At 40.2% G+C, this 16,002-nt stretch overlaps 1 protein-coding gene across 1 annotated transcript in view; it reads right to left on the bottom strand.

The window, feature by feature from the left end:
• The window catches only part of LOC129845656 (zinc finger protein 184-like), a 32,785-nt gene extending 21,631 nt beyond the window's left edge, over nucleotides 1-11,154 (bottom strand). The window contains exons 1-4 of the mRNA XM_055913524.1: nucleotides 10,652-11,154; nucleotides 10,111-10,208; nucleotides 9,798-9,975; nucleotides 2,953-4,316 (exon numbers count right to left, since the gene is read on the bottom strand). Coding sequence (XP_055769499.1) covers nucleotides 2,953-4,316; nucleotides 9,798-9,975; nucleotides 10,111-10,208; nucleotides 10,652-10,865 — 1,854 coding nt within the window. The 5' untranslated portion in view covers nucleotides 10,866-11,154. The remainder of the gene's footprint in view (nucleotides 1-2,952; nucleotides 4,317-9,797; nucleotides 9,976-10,110; nucleotides 10,209-10,651) is intronic.
• Between the last annotated feature and the right edge of the window lie 4,848 nt (nucleotides 11,155-16,002).

The raw sequence follows: 16,002 nt of genomic DNA on the forward strand, positions 1-16,002 counted from the left end.
ACCTTCCAGAAGGACAACCATCTCTCCACCTCTCCACCAATCAAGCCTTTATGGTAGAGTGGCCTGACGGAAGCCCCCCCTCAGTAAAATGCACATGACAGCCCACTTGGAGTTTGCCAAAAGGCACCAAAAGGACTTTCAGACCATGAGAAACCAGATTCTCTCGTCTGATGAAACCAAGATTGAACTCTTTGGCCTGAATGCCAAGCGTCACGTCTGGAGGAAACCTGGCACCATCCCTGGGGGGAAGCATGGTGGTGGCAGCATCATGCTGTGGGGATGTTTTTCAGCAGCAGGGACTAGGAGATTAGTCAGGATCAAGGGAAAGATGAACCGAGCAAAGTACAGAGAGATCCTTGATGAAAACCTGCTCCAGAGCACTCAGGACCTCAGACTGGGGGCGAAGGTTCACCTTCCAACAGGACAACAACCCAACGCACACAGCCAAGACAATGCAGTAGTGGCTTCGGGTCAAGTCTCTGGTCTCTGAATGTCCTTGAGTGGCCGAGCCAGAGCCCGGACTTGAACCCGGTCTAACATCTCTGGAGAGACCTGAAAATAGCTGTGCAGCGACGCTCCCCATCCAACCTGACAGAGCTTGAGAGAGACTGCAGAGAAGAATGGGAGAAACTCCCCAAATACAGGTGTGCCAAGCTTGTAGCGTCATACCCAAGAAGACTCAATGCTGTAATCGCTGCCAAAGGTGCTTCAACAAAGTACTGAGTAAAGGGTCTGAATACTTATGAACATTTTATTTTTCAGTTGTTAAAAAATAAAAGAAAAAAAAAGAGCAACAATTTCTAAAGACCTGTTTTTGTTTTGTCATTATGGGATATTGTGATGTCATTATGGGATATTGTGATGTCATTATGGGATATTGTGTGTAGATTGATGAGGGGAAAAAATGATTTAATACATTTTAGAATAAGGCTGTAACGTAACAAAATGTGGAAAAAAGTCAAGGGGTCTGAATACTTTCTGAAGGCATTGTATATAGCCATGTTATAAAGTATGAAAAGGCTTGTTCATTCACATGTCATGAAATCACTATGACATCATCATATTTGTATATATCCTAATGAATAAACTTTGGCTGGAAACATGGTTATTATTTATTTATTTAACAAGGTAAGTCAACTGAGAACACATTGTCATTTACAGCAACAACCTGGGGAATCATTACAGGGGAGAGAAGGGAGGATGCATGAGCCAAATTGTAAACAGTTTATATAGTTTACACAAATATTAGTCTCTTAGCTCTTATTGCAGGACTTTGACTGTGGTACATCACCTCCCCAGTCAACCTATTGTCAGAGGGGTGTATTATGACATCATATAGAACTACTCAGACATTCTAAATATCACTTGATTATCAGAGGTTCATCCATATCATGAAGGTGGATATTGATCCAACCATTTCAAAAGTAATGACCAGGCTGATGGAAACAGGATATGCCTTTACAATTTTATAAAAGCCGACAGACGATATGTTAGTTCGTTTTACATGGTGGGGTCTTTTTGTGTCAGTAAAAATGTTTAAGCAAGAAATGGCGGTGGAAACTCCTTTATGCTCAAATATTTATATTTAAGTTTTGTCACGCAAAGCCTTTTATCTGCAATGAGTATGTTTGATAGAAACATTTCTGGTGGGAAAATGCGTATATTGTTTTATGCAGATTTTAGAATATTCACATGAAAATCTGTCTCAAATGACATGGAAACTTAGCTACTAAGGTGGATATTGATCCAACACCTGCTACTTATTCAAACCAGCCCACTGGGCACAGACGTCAGTTCAACATCTAGTTTCTTTTTACATTTCTTTGAGTCGTCAACTAAAGTGAATTCAATATGAAATCAACACAAAATGTCACCTGTCATTGGATTTAGGTTGCCAGTTGGATGAAAAATAACAGAAAATAACGGATGTTGATGGCTTTTTACAAATCCAATCAGTTTTCTACATCTATCATCATCACGTGGATTTGTTTTGTTGAAATGACGTGGAAACAACGTTTATTCAACCAGTGGGAGGCTTGTAAATGACCCCAGGAAAGTGGAACGAGGAACTCTTCATTGAGACAATAATAAACAGCAATCCGTGGGAGAGTTGTGGTGGATATTATAAAATAAGGATCTGCTGGAGTCCAAGTCAAACCAAGATTCTTTATTTCTGAGCTCAGAGAGAATAACAGTTACACAGCGCAGTGTAGACAGTCTGAATTCCTGAAGCATTGGGTGATGAGCACATATCTTTATAGTTTCCTGTTCCTGGGCGGGACTTTATTCATACAAGGACCCAGGTGCAAATTGGTTTACAACACAGAATGATACTCCTAAGAACAGGAGCTTATAATAGGACAGTTTCACAAGGTTAGTCACATAATCAGTTATGTGGACACACATACAATTAACATTTTCCGTTACAGTCTGAATATTTGAATTTCATTAAATCATCAGTGGGCCAACAATGCAAATGTAAACAATGGAACAAATGCATCACATCCAAATATCACTGTATTATCTGTAGTGCTGGAGGAATGACACACCCAGATAAACACACACAAAGAGTTTTAAAAAGGACCATTTAAACACATGGAATCTGATCTACTTTATATTCAAAGTGACATACTCCATATTATATTCATGTTTTCTAATAAAAACAAACAAATATATGTTTGAGTATACCTTGTACCATTTAATTTCATATGGTAAAAACAAGTAAACACATTATCAGTCAACAATATAAGACAATGGGAGCACTGTGTATGTTCTCTGATGAATTTTAAGTCAATGAGATGTGAAATATCAATATACAAGTAATTCTTCTCTTATGTGTGGATTCTCTCATGACGTTTAAGTGACTGTGATGAGTAATATGTTTTCCCAGTCTGAGCAATTTCTAAGCCTTCTCCTCTGTGTGTAGTCTCATGCGTTCTTTCAGGCTTCCTAAATGGGCAAAAACTTTGCACCCTGGGAGGAGTGGTAAGGCTTCTCCCCTCTGTGTATTTTCTCGTGTTGGTTCAGGTTGCTTTTCTGATTAAAACTCTTTCCACACATGGAGCAGTGGTAAGGCTTCTCCCCTGTGTGTATTCTCTCGTGCAGTTTCAGATACCCTGGCCGATTGAAACCCTTTCCACACTGGGAGCAGTGGTAAGGCTTCTCCACTGTGTGTATTATTTCATGTTGTTTCAGCTCCCCTGAACTGCCGAAACACTTTCCACACTGAGAGCAGTGGTAAGGCTCCTCCCCTCTGTGTATTTTCTCGTGTTGGTTCAGGTTGCTTTTCTGATTAAAACTCTTTCCACACATGGAGCAGTGGTAAGGCTTCTCCCCTGTGTGTATTCTCTCGTGCAGTTTCAGATACCCTGGCCGATTGAAACCCTTTCCACACTGGGAGCAGTGGTAAGGCTTTTCCACTGTGTGTATTATTTCATGTTGTTTCAGCTCCCCTGAACTGCCGAAACACTTTCCACACTGAGAGCAGTGGTAAGGCTTCTCCCCTGTGTGTATTCTCTCGTGCAGTTTCAGATACCCTGGCCGATTGAAACTCTTTCCACACTGGGAGCAGTGGTAAGGCTTCTCCCCTGTGTGTATTATTTCATGTTGTTTCAGCTCCCCTGAACAGCTGAAACACTTTCCACACTGAGAGCAGTGGTAAGGCTTCTCCCCTGTGTGTATTCTCTCGTGCCGTTTCAGATACCCTGGCTGATTGAAACCCTTTCCACACTGGGAGCAGTGGTAAAGCTTCTCCCCTGTGTGTATTCTCTCGTGTTGGGTCAGGTTTCCTTTCTGTCTGAAACACTGTGCACACTGGGAGCAGTGGTAAGGCTTCTCCCCTGTGTGTATTCTCTCATGCTGTTTCAGCTCCCCTGACCGCTTGAAACACTGTCCACACTGGGAGCAGTGGTAAGGCTTCTCCCCTGTGTGTATTCTGTCATGTTGTTTCAGCTCCCCTGACCGCTTGAAACACTGTCCACACTGGAAGCAGTGGTAAGGCTTCTCCCCTGTGTGTATTCTCTCATGTTGTTTCAGATGCCAAGGCCGTTTGAAACTCTTTCCACACTGGGAGCAGTGGTAAGGCTTCTTCCCTGTGTGTATTATCTCATGATCTTTTAGGTGTGATTTATGATTAAAACCAATTCCACACTGGGAGCAGTGGTAAGGCTTCTCCCCTGTGTGTATTCTCTCATGTTGTTTCAGGTCCCATAACCGGTTACAACCCTTTCTACAGTGGGAGCACTGGTGTCGTCTTGCTGGTTCGGACGTCCCTGGCTCTGGTTCCTCTGAGTCTGGTCTTTCTCCTGCCAAAGACACTGTGTTATGTTTAAATAGAAACCTCCACATGATAAAACAACCTTGCTACGAGGGTAAATCCTAAATCAGATCTCTCAATAACCTGAGGCCAGTTTTAACAATTATAGTGTGATTTTAAAACAAATGTAGAGCTTCCTGGCAATTACTGCTATGTTTACATTACTTATTTTATTCATCCTGTTTTACAAGTCAGAACACAAACTAGACAGTTCTAGGACACTGAAGACACAGACGTCGCTAGATTCCAATCAAGCAGGTGGTTCTAAATATTTTGTGTGGAAGTCCAAAACTTGTTTTTACGTCGAAAATACAAAGCACAAGATACAAAGCACTTGAACTTTGTGAAGCGTTTATTTGGGCTGCAATTTCTAAGGCTGGTAACTCTAATGAACTTATGCATCAGAAGTAACTCTGGGCTTTCCATTCCTGTGATGGTCCTTAAAGTAATGATGGACTGTTGTTTCTCTTTGCTTATTTGAGCTGTTCTTGACATAATATGAACTTCGTCTTTTACCCAATAGGGCTATCTTCTGTATACCACCCCTACCTTGTCACAACACAACTGATTGGCTCAAACACATTAACTTCTTATGGCTGCAGCCCGACGCCGGTACACTTATGACAACAGCCAGCTCAAGTGCAGGGCGCGAAATTCAAAATATATTTTTTACAAATATTTAACTTTCACACATTAACAAGTCCAATACAGCATATGAAAGGTACACATCTTGTGAATTGTAACAAACAAGCAAAAGATATATAATTTTTGACTAACCTTGATTTTCTTCCTCAGATGACAGTCCTATAACATCAGGTTATACATACACTTATGTTTTGTTCGAAAATGTGCATATTTAGAGCTGAAATCAATGGTTACACCGTGTGCTAACTTAGCTACTTTTCCCCACTACGTCTGGATTTTTCCTGACACTTTTTCTGACACACATATTCTGACCAAATAGCTTTTCATAAACATAACTAAAAAATACATGTTGTTTAGGAAATGATAGATCCATTAGTTCTTAATGAAATCGCAGTGTTAGAATTCTAAAAAATAACTTCATTACGATATGCAGCTTCGGTATAGCGAGAGTACCCAAACGTTGGCCGCCGGCGACTAGTACAACATGTTCGACAGATATATGAAATAGCATCATAAAATGTTTCTTACTTTTGCTGATCTTTCATCAGAATGTTGGACAAGGTGTCCTTTGTCCAGAACAGTCGTTGTTTGGAATTAGAACGGACACTTTCCCTCTTCATTTAGCACGCGCGCTAGCCGGGTGGCACGAATCGCTCCATCGTCAAAAAAGTCAGAGAACGGAACACGGCAAAACTCCCGAAAAAATTTCAATAATCTGATTAAACTATATTGAAAAAACATACTTTACGATGATATGGTCACATGTATCAGATAAAATCAAAGCCGGAGATAGTAGTCGTCCATAACGGCAGCTAAACAGAAGGCAATCCCACTGTCCACCGCACGCCCATCAGAGTACCGGAAATGAGGGACACGTCATACAAAGAGCCTGTATTCCACGTCAGACCAAGATAAACACAAAATTTCTTCTCTCACAGCCTCTTGACATCCAGGGGAAGGTCTATGAAGTGCACGTAGACTCTTACGTTTCATGCCCATGTATAGGCAGGAAGAAAAACAGAGCCTCAATTTCAGACTTTCCACTTCCTGGTCAGGAAGTTTGTGCCAAATGAGTTCTGTTTGACTCACAGATATAATTCAAACGGTTTTAGAAACTAGAGAGTGTTTTCTATCCAATAGTAATACTAATATGCATATTGTATGAGCAAGAATTGAGTACGAGGCCGTTTGAAATGGGCACATTTTATCTGGCTACTCAATACTGCCCCTGCAGCCCAAACAGGTTAAAATCTAGCCACCGTGTCAGATTTCAAAAAGGCTTTACGGCAAAAGCAAACCATGCGATTATCTGAGGACAGCACCCCATCAAACAAACACATGACAATCATATTTCAACCCGCCAGGTGCGATACAAAACTCAGAAATAACTATATAATTTGTGCCTTAAGTTTGAAGAGCTTCTTCTGTTGGGACTCCAATATGTCCCATAAACATCACAAATGGTCCTTTTGTTCAATTAATTCCATCGTTATATCTCCAAAATGTCCATTTATTTGGCGCGTTTGATAAAAAAAACACAGGTTCCAACTCACCCAGCATGACTACAAATATCTAATAAGTTAAGTTACCTGTAAACGCTGTCCAAACATTTCAAACAACTTTCCTAATCCAACTTTAGGTATTTTAAAATGTAAATAATCGAGAAAATTTAAGATGGGATAAACTGTGTTCAATACCGGATAAAAACAACGTGAAGCGCGTGACCTGGAGCGCACATCAAAACATTAGAGAGCACTAGGCTGGACCCTCGTTCTGAATAGCCGTACTTCTTCATTTCTCTAAAGAAAAACATCAACCAATTTCTAAAGACTGTTGACATCTAGTGGAAGCAATAGGAACTGCAACCAAGTGCCACAGAAAAGTGCCACACAAAGCCATTTGAAAACAGAGTTCCCTCAACAACAAAAAAATCCTCCTGGATGGTTTGTCTTCGGGGTTTCACGTGCCAAATAAGTTCTGTTATACTCACAGACAGTATTTTAACAGTTTTAGAAACTTTAGAGTGTTTTCATATAATCTACCAATTATATGCATATCCTAGCTTCTGGGCCTGAGTAGCAAGCAGTTTACTTTGGGAACGCTTTCAACCTGGATGTGAAAATACTGCCCCCTATCCCAAACAGGTTAAGGAAAGAAATTCCACAACTTAACTTCTAAAAAGGCACACATGTTAATTGAAATGCATTTCAGGTGACTACCTCATGATGCTACAGTCCTCCTTTAAGACTCCATGCTACAGTCCTCCTTTAAGACTCCATAATGTTTCATCATTAGACGCTACAGTCCTCCTTTAAGACTCCATCATGTTTAGAATGTGTCTGGAAGCACTACTCTATCTATTCTACTCTCATCCTTTCGGTTTTAATCATATTTATAATAATAATGTTATAATAGGTAATAACTAACTTTAATAACTAGGGTTAATACCTGCCTGGCGCCCCAACAAAATCTTTATCTTTACCCCCCTCTAACAATACCGCTACAGAATTAGCATAGTAGGCCATGTAACTTAAGGTAATCTGAAATATTTAGGACTAACTAATTCTTTGCCACCCATTCTGAAACTAACTGCAGCTCTATGTTAAGTGTTGCAGTCATTTCAGTTGCTGTAGTAGCTGACGTGTACAGTGTTGAGTCATCCGCATACATAGACACACTGGCTTTACTCAAATGTCATTGGCATGTTGTTGGTAAAGATTGGGAAAAAGAAGGTGCCAAACAGCTGCCCTGGGGAATTCCTGATTCTACATTGATTTTGTTGTACAGGCTTCCATTAAAGAACACTGTGTTCTGTTAGACAGGTGTCTCTGGGGCGGCAGGTAGCCTAGTGGTTAGAGCGGTAGGCCAGTAACCGAAACATTGCTGGATCGAATCCCCGAGCTGACAAGGTAAAACTCTGTCGTTCTGCCCCTGAACAAGGCAGTCCTAGGCCGTCATTGAAAAAAATTTATTGTTCTTAACTGACTTGCCTAGTTAAATAAAGTTTACATTTAAAAAAAAAAAAGCTCTTTATCCACAATATAGCAGGGGGTGTAAAGCCATACGTTTTTTTCAGCAGCAGACTATGATCGATAATGTCAAAAGCCGCACTGAAGTCTAACAAAACAGCCCCAACAATATTTTTATCATCAATTTCTATCAGCCAATCAGTCATTTGTAAGTGCTGTGCTTGTTGAACGAACTTCCCTATAAAGCTGAAAGTCTCAATTTGTTTACTGTAAAATAGCATTGTATCTGGCAAAACACCATTTATTTTTTTAAATGTAAGGGTTGGTAACAGGTTGACTGGTCGGCTATTTAAGCCAGTAAAGGGAGCTTTACTATTCTTGGGTAGTGGAATGACTTTAGCTTCCCTCCAAGCCTGAGGGAACACACTTTCTAGTAGGCTTAAATTGAAGATAATGCGAATAGAAGTGGAAATATCGGCCGCTATTATCCTCAATCATTTTCCATCCACGTTGTCAGACACCAGTGACATGTCATTGTTGATTTTTTTGCCCAAAATTTCATTTAAGGTGCTCCAAAGCTTTTTAAAATCATTCTTCATGTCATTTATCTTTGTTTCATAGTGTAGTTTCTTCTTTTTATTCAGTTTAGTCACATGATTTCTCAATTTGCAATACGTTTGCCAATCAGTTATACAGCCAGACCTATTTGCCATCTCTTTTGCCTCCCTCTTCATCATACCATTTTTAAATTCCTCATCAATCCACGTGGATTTAACAGTTTTTACTGCCATCTGTGGATTAGATGAAGGAGGGGTTGAGGTCAGGACAGATTCTCATCAGGGAGATAAAGGTTTGGTATCCTGTTACCCTCTTTACTCTCTTCCTGTGGAACCATAAGATGTAAGGATTGGAGAGAAGGAGGAGTGTCATAAGTGAGATATATATCTGGATGGAACAAATGTTGGGATGTCTGAATTACAGCTGTACATAACCTTTGGGAATAATTAAACTTGGTTAAAGCTTCTCTAGTGTCCGTGAGTTATTTACTGTGAAAAAAAATAACCAAACAACATCAACAACATAGGAATCACTACAAACAATTGTATGACCTCTTATATAGAACAGTAGGCCCAGCCTTTTGGAACTTTGCTTTTCCTAGATATGGCTACTATATTGTGATCACTACATCCGATGAATTTGGATACTGCTTTCAAACAAATTTCTGCAGCATTAGTAAAGATATGATCAAAATATGTTGATGATTTAATTTCTTTACTGTTTGTAACTACCCTGGTAGGTTGATTGATAACCTGAACAAGGTTGCAGGCACTGGTTACAGATCAAAGCTTTCTCTTGAGTGGGCAGCCTGATCACAGCTTTCCTCCAGTATTAGTTAATTAATTAACAGTGTCTGGAGTTTAGTTTGCCTGTTCTACAGTCTTGTAAAGATAGGGGGGTTGACTGGGACAGGCAATGTAACATCCATAATGTTTTTAGGAAAAGTTTTTGTAAAATTTGCACCTTACAACAGATCATTGAAACTTTCTCTCCAAAGCTAACTTTCATCAAGGTTTTATATGGTCTATTGGTTTCTCTCTTTTCATTGGCAGAATCCGTTTTCAGTGTTATGATATTCATAACATCCATATCCACCAGTCCATATTCCTGTCAACTAACAGAACTCTGCTGGTTGTCCTGGTAACAGATACCAGTCTATCTTCCTGTCAACTAACAGAACTCTGCTGGTTGTCCTGGTAACAGATACCAGTCTATCTTCCTGTCAACTAACAGAACTCTGCTGGTTGTCCTGGTAACAGATACCAGTGAACAGATCTATTTATTTGTTCAAACTGAACTACAGCACTTACTTTGATGAGTCAAATCTGATCCTTTCTTCTCTTCTCGTCCTCTCACAGTTCCACTCAGCCCCGTTGTTTTCCTGCAGTCCACCAGCAGCACAGACAACCTCTTCATACCCAGCAGTAAGGTGCTACCGGGAGAGGCACGACACGGGGACCCCGGGAGGGAGGAAGGGCTAGCATTGTCCTGGTAACCACAAAGAGGGGACACAGACACATATCATTATGGATGCTGATGCCACTGTTGCCATAAAGTGCTTTACAGAAACACCGCCCAGACCCAGACGGAGCAGGCTGTATGCTAGACCAGACCGAGCTGTACCATCTGGTGTTCTGTTCTGGAGAGACTCTTCTCTGATTCGTCAGCATCAGGATGTTGTTGAGGCTCCCCAGAGGATCCACAATAGTCATGTCTCTCTCCTGTGTTAACGAGGACATCAAACAGATCGTAAACTTATGACCATCTATTGCAATCTTAGAGTCTTACAAGGGGCATGAATATGTCTAAAATGGCCACTTTCATCACGATTTCCTAAAATGTTGTTTGTGATGCAAATGTAAAAGTGTCTTTCCACAAAATGGGTGACTTTTGCATCCCTTTGATATTTTAAGTAGAAAATATGCACCAATATTGAATTTTAAAAGCCTGTTATATTAGATGAGGGGAACTTTAATATAGACCACATGGAGAATTCAATACATCTAATTGAGAAGTCCCAACAAAAAAATGTACCAATGGCAGATCGAACCTTTAACAATTTATACAGTACTGAACAACATATTAAAATATAGAACTTCAGTAGAACGCCCCCACAGTTCAACAACTGCATAGTTTGTGTCCCTGTTTTTAAGAAAGTACTCACTGGTGATAATCGGATCTTCTGTCTCCTCTTTCACTCCCAAAACGTCTTCCTCCTTCACCTTTATTGAGATAGCATCCTCTTCCTCTCTAAAAGGTTCTTTCTCTTCTTTCACTATAACAGCCTCCTCTTCCTCCTTTTTCATTCTGAAAGATTCTTTCTCCATACAGCAGACCCCCTCTTCATTAGCAAGGGAGGAGTAGTTTGGTGAGCTCATGGTCAGGGACGTTAGCTAGCTAGATAGGTAGCATTGGCGACTAGCCTAGTGCTAGGCTAAGTATCAATCTTTAACAAGTTTGCAAATTGAACAAGCAAATTAGGTTAAAGTTAAGCAGTTGATACGTCAACCGAAATTTGTTTAAAACAATGGGATTAGCTAATGTACACAAACATGGTCTAAAACGTAAACCTTTCAGTTTTATGTTGGCTAGCAAGCTACCGAGGTGGTTGAAAGAGTATCCGCGTTGTTGTTCCTGAAGAAGCGTCCGGTCCAGTAAATTATACGTCACGCAAGAAGCAACACCTGAAAGACGCACTTCGCCATCCGCTGGCTGGAGTGGGTAACGCAGTTTGGTAACAATAGTTACTACACTTTTTGTATTGGAAAGAACGTCATAATAATTTAACAATAAGCTGATATATTTTCTCTTCCAAATAATACGTTCCTGTACACAGACGTAGAAGCTCAATATGAATATGTAGATGATTAATAAATACTTATATGAATAGGTAGTGTGTTATTAATACACATTTTCTCTGTTTATTTTTCACATTCGTTTTTATCTAGATGTGACCATACTATTCCCTTAAAGCCACGCTCTATAAGATACAAATCATCCTGTAAACAACAGAGCAAATGCATCACATGCAAATAGCACTTGAATATCTGTAGTGCTTTACACTGAGTCTACAAAACATTAAGAACACCTGCTCCTTCCATGACTTAGACTGACCAGGTGAATCCAGGCTAAAGCTATGATCGCTTACTGATGTCACTAGTTAAATCCACTTCAATCAGTGTAGATGAAGGGGGGAAACAGGTTAAATAAGGATTTTTAAGCCTTGAGACATGAGACATGGATTGTGCATGTGTGCCATTCAGAGGGTGAATGGGGAAGACAAAATATTTAAGTGTCTTTGAACGGGGTATGGTAGTAGGTGCCAAGCAAATTGGTTTGTGTCAAGAACTGCAACGCTGCTGGGTTTTTCAGCTCAACAGTTTCCCATGTTTACCAAGAATGGTCCACCACCCAAACAGTGGTGGTCAGTGCCGTTTAAGATGAGGCAGGACGATTGTTTTTTTCATGAGCATGGCCTTAATTCTATTACAGCATATTGGATGACTGTCATTCATATTTCACTCACCCTGTTCAATGTAACAGCAATAGGTTTAGGCTACTACATGATACTCTAATTGTCCCTATACCCATCATGAGTAGCAACCTAGCCTAAACCTTTGCAGTGACACATGGACAGACACATTCAATATCGCCTTGCACACTCTCGCCTGCATCTAGCTAAGATAGAGAAGGTGATCAGTATAACTTTAGACCGTCCCATCGCCCATACCCGGGCGCGAACCAGGGACCCTCTGCACACATCAACAACAGTCACCCACGAAGCATGGTTACCCATCGCTCCACAAAAGCCGCGGCCCATGAGGTAGCAACCTAGCCTATGAATGAAAGTTTAGAATGTAGGTCACACAGGTCGAGAGCAAATGTTGCGGTGACAGACAGTGACACATGGACAGACAGTGACACATTCAATATCGCCTTGCACACTCTCGCCTGCATCTAGCTGAAATAGAGATATTACTGGACAAATTCAGGTATGTTTATCCATGTTTAAGAAACATTTGTCAACAGAATCGGCGGAATGAATACACCCCTGATCATGCATAAACACAGTTCACTTTCATAACAGCCACGTTGTATTCCTTCTCTCCTCCTCTCACCTTTTCCCTTTGCTTCTGGACTTCAATGCACAACACATCAGCTGTATGTGACCAGGCGAAAAAACCTTTCCAAGTCAAACCATAACTGCTACACACAGCCTACATCCTTGTCACCATATTAGCTAAAGTAATGTCATAGTCAACATAGCTAATAGAACTAACGCGTTAGTAAACCTGCTACAATCATGCATTAACATTACAGTGTACAGTCAGTAAGCAGTTTAGCACTTACATTGGCGGGTCCCAGTGGCAATAAATTAGTAAAACCAAAAGCTTACCTTGACTTGGAAGAGTTCCAGTGTTGTGTTGGATAGTCATAGCCAGCTAGCTAACATAGCATCCCTTTGTTTGAGCCAAGTGTTTGAGTAGGCTAAACTAGATAGCTGCATTTGCTAGCTAAGTAAGTGAAACTGAAAGTGGAAAATAAGTGACGAAATATCTCTGTGGGAGCACCCCCCACAGTAAAAAAGCTGACTAGCATAGCCTAGCATAGCATCACAAGTAAATACAAGCATCTAAATATCATTAAATCACAAGTCCAAGACACCAGATGAAAGATACAGATCTTGTCAATCCAGCCATCATTTCTGATTTTTAAAATGTTTTACAGGGAAGACACAATATGTAAATCTATTAGCTAACCACGTTAGCAAAAGACACCACTTTTTTTACTCCACCAGTTTTTTACTCCATCAGTAGCTATCACTAATTCGACTAAATAAAGATATATATAGCCACTAACCAAGAAACAACTTCATAAGATGACAGTCTGATAACATATTTATGGTATAGCATATGTTTTTTTCGAAAAATGTGCATTTTTCAGGTATAAATCATAGTTTACCATTGCAGCCACTATCACAAAACTCACCAAAGCGACTAGAATAACTACAGAGAGCAACGTGTATTACCTAATTACTCATCATAAAACTTTTCTTAAAAATACACAGCATACAGCAACAAATTAGTTCTTATTAATGCAATCGCTGAATTACATTTTTAAAATTAACTTTACTGCGCAATACAGCGTGCGCTGAAGCAAGGCTACACTGAAATTAATGGCAGCTTATGCATTTAACATTTTTCAACGGAACAACGATTTATCAGCATAAATAGTTCTTACTTTTAGATGAACTCGCATCAGAATCTTGGGAAAGGTGTCTTTTGTCCAGAACCATCTTCTTTTGGTCGAAAGATGTACTCTTGTCCTGTCGAAATCGCTGCTAACGTTCGGCATGTACCGGAAAGGTGTCCAAATGTTGAGAGCGCGTCACAAAGGAATGCCAGAAAATCGCAATAAACTGATATAAATTGCTATGTCGGTTTAAATTAACTACCTTATGATGTCTTTAACAACTATAACGAATAAAAACATGACCGGAGATATAGAACTGGCTAAAACAAAGCTTGGAAGGAGGCCAGTCCGACGTCCATCCTGAGTCAGGCGCACGGTCGAAAAGAAAGGTACTTCCGCCCCAAGGTATTATATGAGGTCCCAGATTGCGCAATCGACTCCATTCAAATTGCCACCACTTACTGACATCTAGAGGAAGGCGTATGCAGTGTTTGTAGCCCCACAGCATTCACAGGGACATAAAAACTGACCTGGGAACAGAGGCCAAGATTTCTGAAATCTCACTCCCTGGCAGGAAAAGTGCTGTAGAATGAGTTCTGTTCCACCCACAGACATAATTCAAACGGTTTTAGAAACTAGAGATTGTTTTCTATCCAATAGTAATAATAATATGCATATTGTACGAGCAAGAATTGAGTACGAGGCAGTTTAATTTGGAAACGTCAAGAAAAAAATAGTGCTAACAGTACCGGTATTGACAAAAGGTTAATTCAATTATTATTTGGTGATAAAAATATACTAAATATAATTACATCTAAACTGAAACTGACATACTCCATATTTAGTTCAAATAAATTGTTATTTCCCACATGCGCTGATTACAACAGGTGTAGTAGACCTTACCGTGAAATGCTGAATACAACCTTACTGTGAATTGCTTACTTACAAGCCCTTAACCAACAATGCAGATTGAAGAAAAATAAGAGTTAAGAAAATATTTAGTAAATAAACGAAAGAAAAAAAGTAACACAATAAAGAATACAGGAGGTACCTGTACAGAGTCAATGTGGAGGCTACATACAGGGGGTACCAGTACAGAGTTAATGTGGAGGCTATATACAGGGGGTACCAGTACAGAGTTAATGTGGAGGCTATATACAGGGGGTACCAGTACAGAGTTAATGTGGAGGCTATATACATGGGGTACCAGTACAGAGTTAATGTGGAGGCTATATACATGGGGTACCAGTACAGAGTCAATGTGGAGGCTATATACATGGGGTACCAGTACAAAGTTAATGTGGAGGCTATATACATGGGGTACCAGTACAGAGTCAATGTGGAGGCTATATACAGGGGGTACCAGTACAGAGTCAATGTGGAGGCTATATACAGGGGGTACCAGTACAGAGTCAATGTGGAGGCTATATACAGGGGGTACCGGTACAGAGTCAATGTGGAGGCTATATACAGGGGGTACCAGTACAGAGTCAATGTGGAGGCTATATACAGGGGGTACCAGTACAGAGTTAATGTGGAGGCTATATACAGGAGGTACCAGTACAGAGTCAATGTGGAGGCTATATACAGGAGTTAGCAGTACTGAGTCAATGTGGAGGCTGTATACAGGGGGTACCAGTACAGAGTCAATGTGGAGGCTATATACAGGGGGTAACGGTACAGAGTCAATATACTGAGGTACAGCTTAGGAGCAGGTGTTGAAATAAAAAACATACAGCTTTATACAGTTTGATTTAATGAGGCTTAATGACCAAAAGCACAATTCTATTTTTGTAGAAAAACATGAGACAAGTGTACGAGCATTATGCCTGTTCTCTAATGAACTTTAAGTAGCCTACATTTGATGTGATATATTCTTTTCGAGACAGGATTGTGTGACGGCACAGATCTGGGGAAGTGTACCAAGGCATTTCTGCAGCATTGAAGGTCCAAAAGAACACATCATTCTTACATACATTTTCTAATAGAAGAAAACAGAATTAAACAAATAAAATTATTATATACCTGAGTATCTTCAACATGGACAATCTGGTTGATTCTCTGCTCAACAACACTGACTGTGAATCAATCTGGTTGATTCTCTGCTCAACAACACTGACTGTGAATCAATCTGGTTGATTCTCTGGTTGATTCTCTGCTCAACAACACTGACTGTGAATCAATCTGGTTGATTCTCTGCTCAACAACACTGACGGTGTCAAACTTTGATGTGTGTCCAGGCTGTCACTTCTGTCATCAACTACTAACACCAGTGCTGCACCTTTGTCCTTGAGAGACTGGATGACGGCTTCCTGCTCCCTC

The sequence above is a fragment of the Salvelinus fontinalis genome, unplaced genomic scaffold (genome assembly GCF_029448725.1).
Source record: "Salvelinus fontinalis isolate EN_2023a unplaced genomic scaffold, ASM2944872v1 scaffold_0332, whole genome shotgun sequence".
Lineage (NCBI taxonomy): Eukaryota > Metazoa > Chordata > Actinopteri > Salmoniformes > Salmonidae > Salvelinus > Salvelinus fontinalis.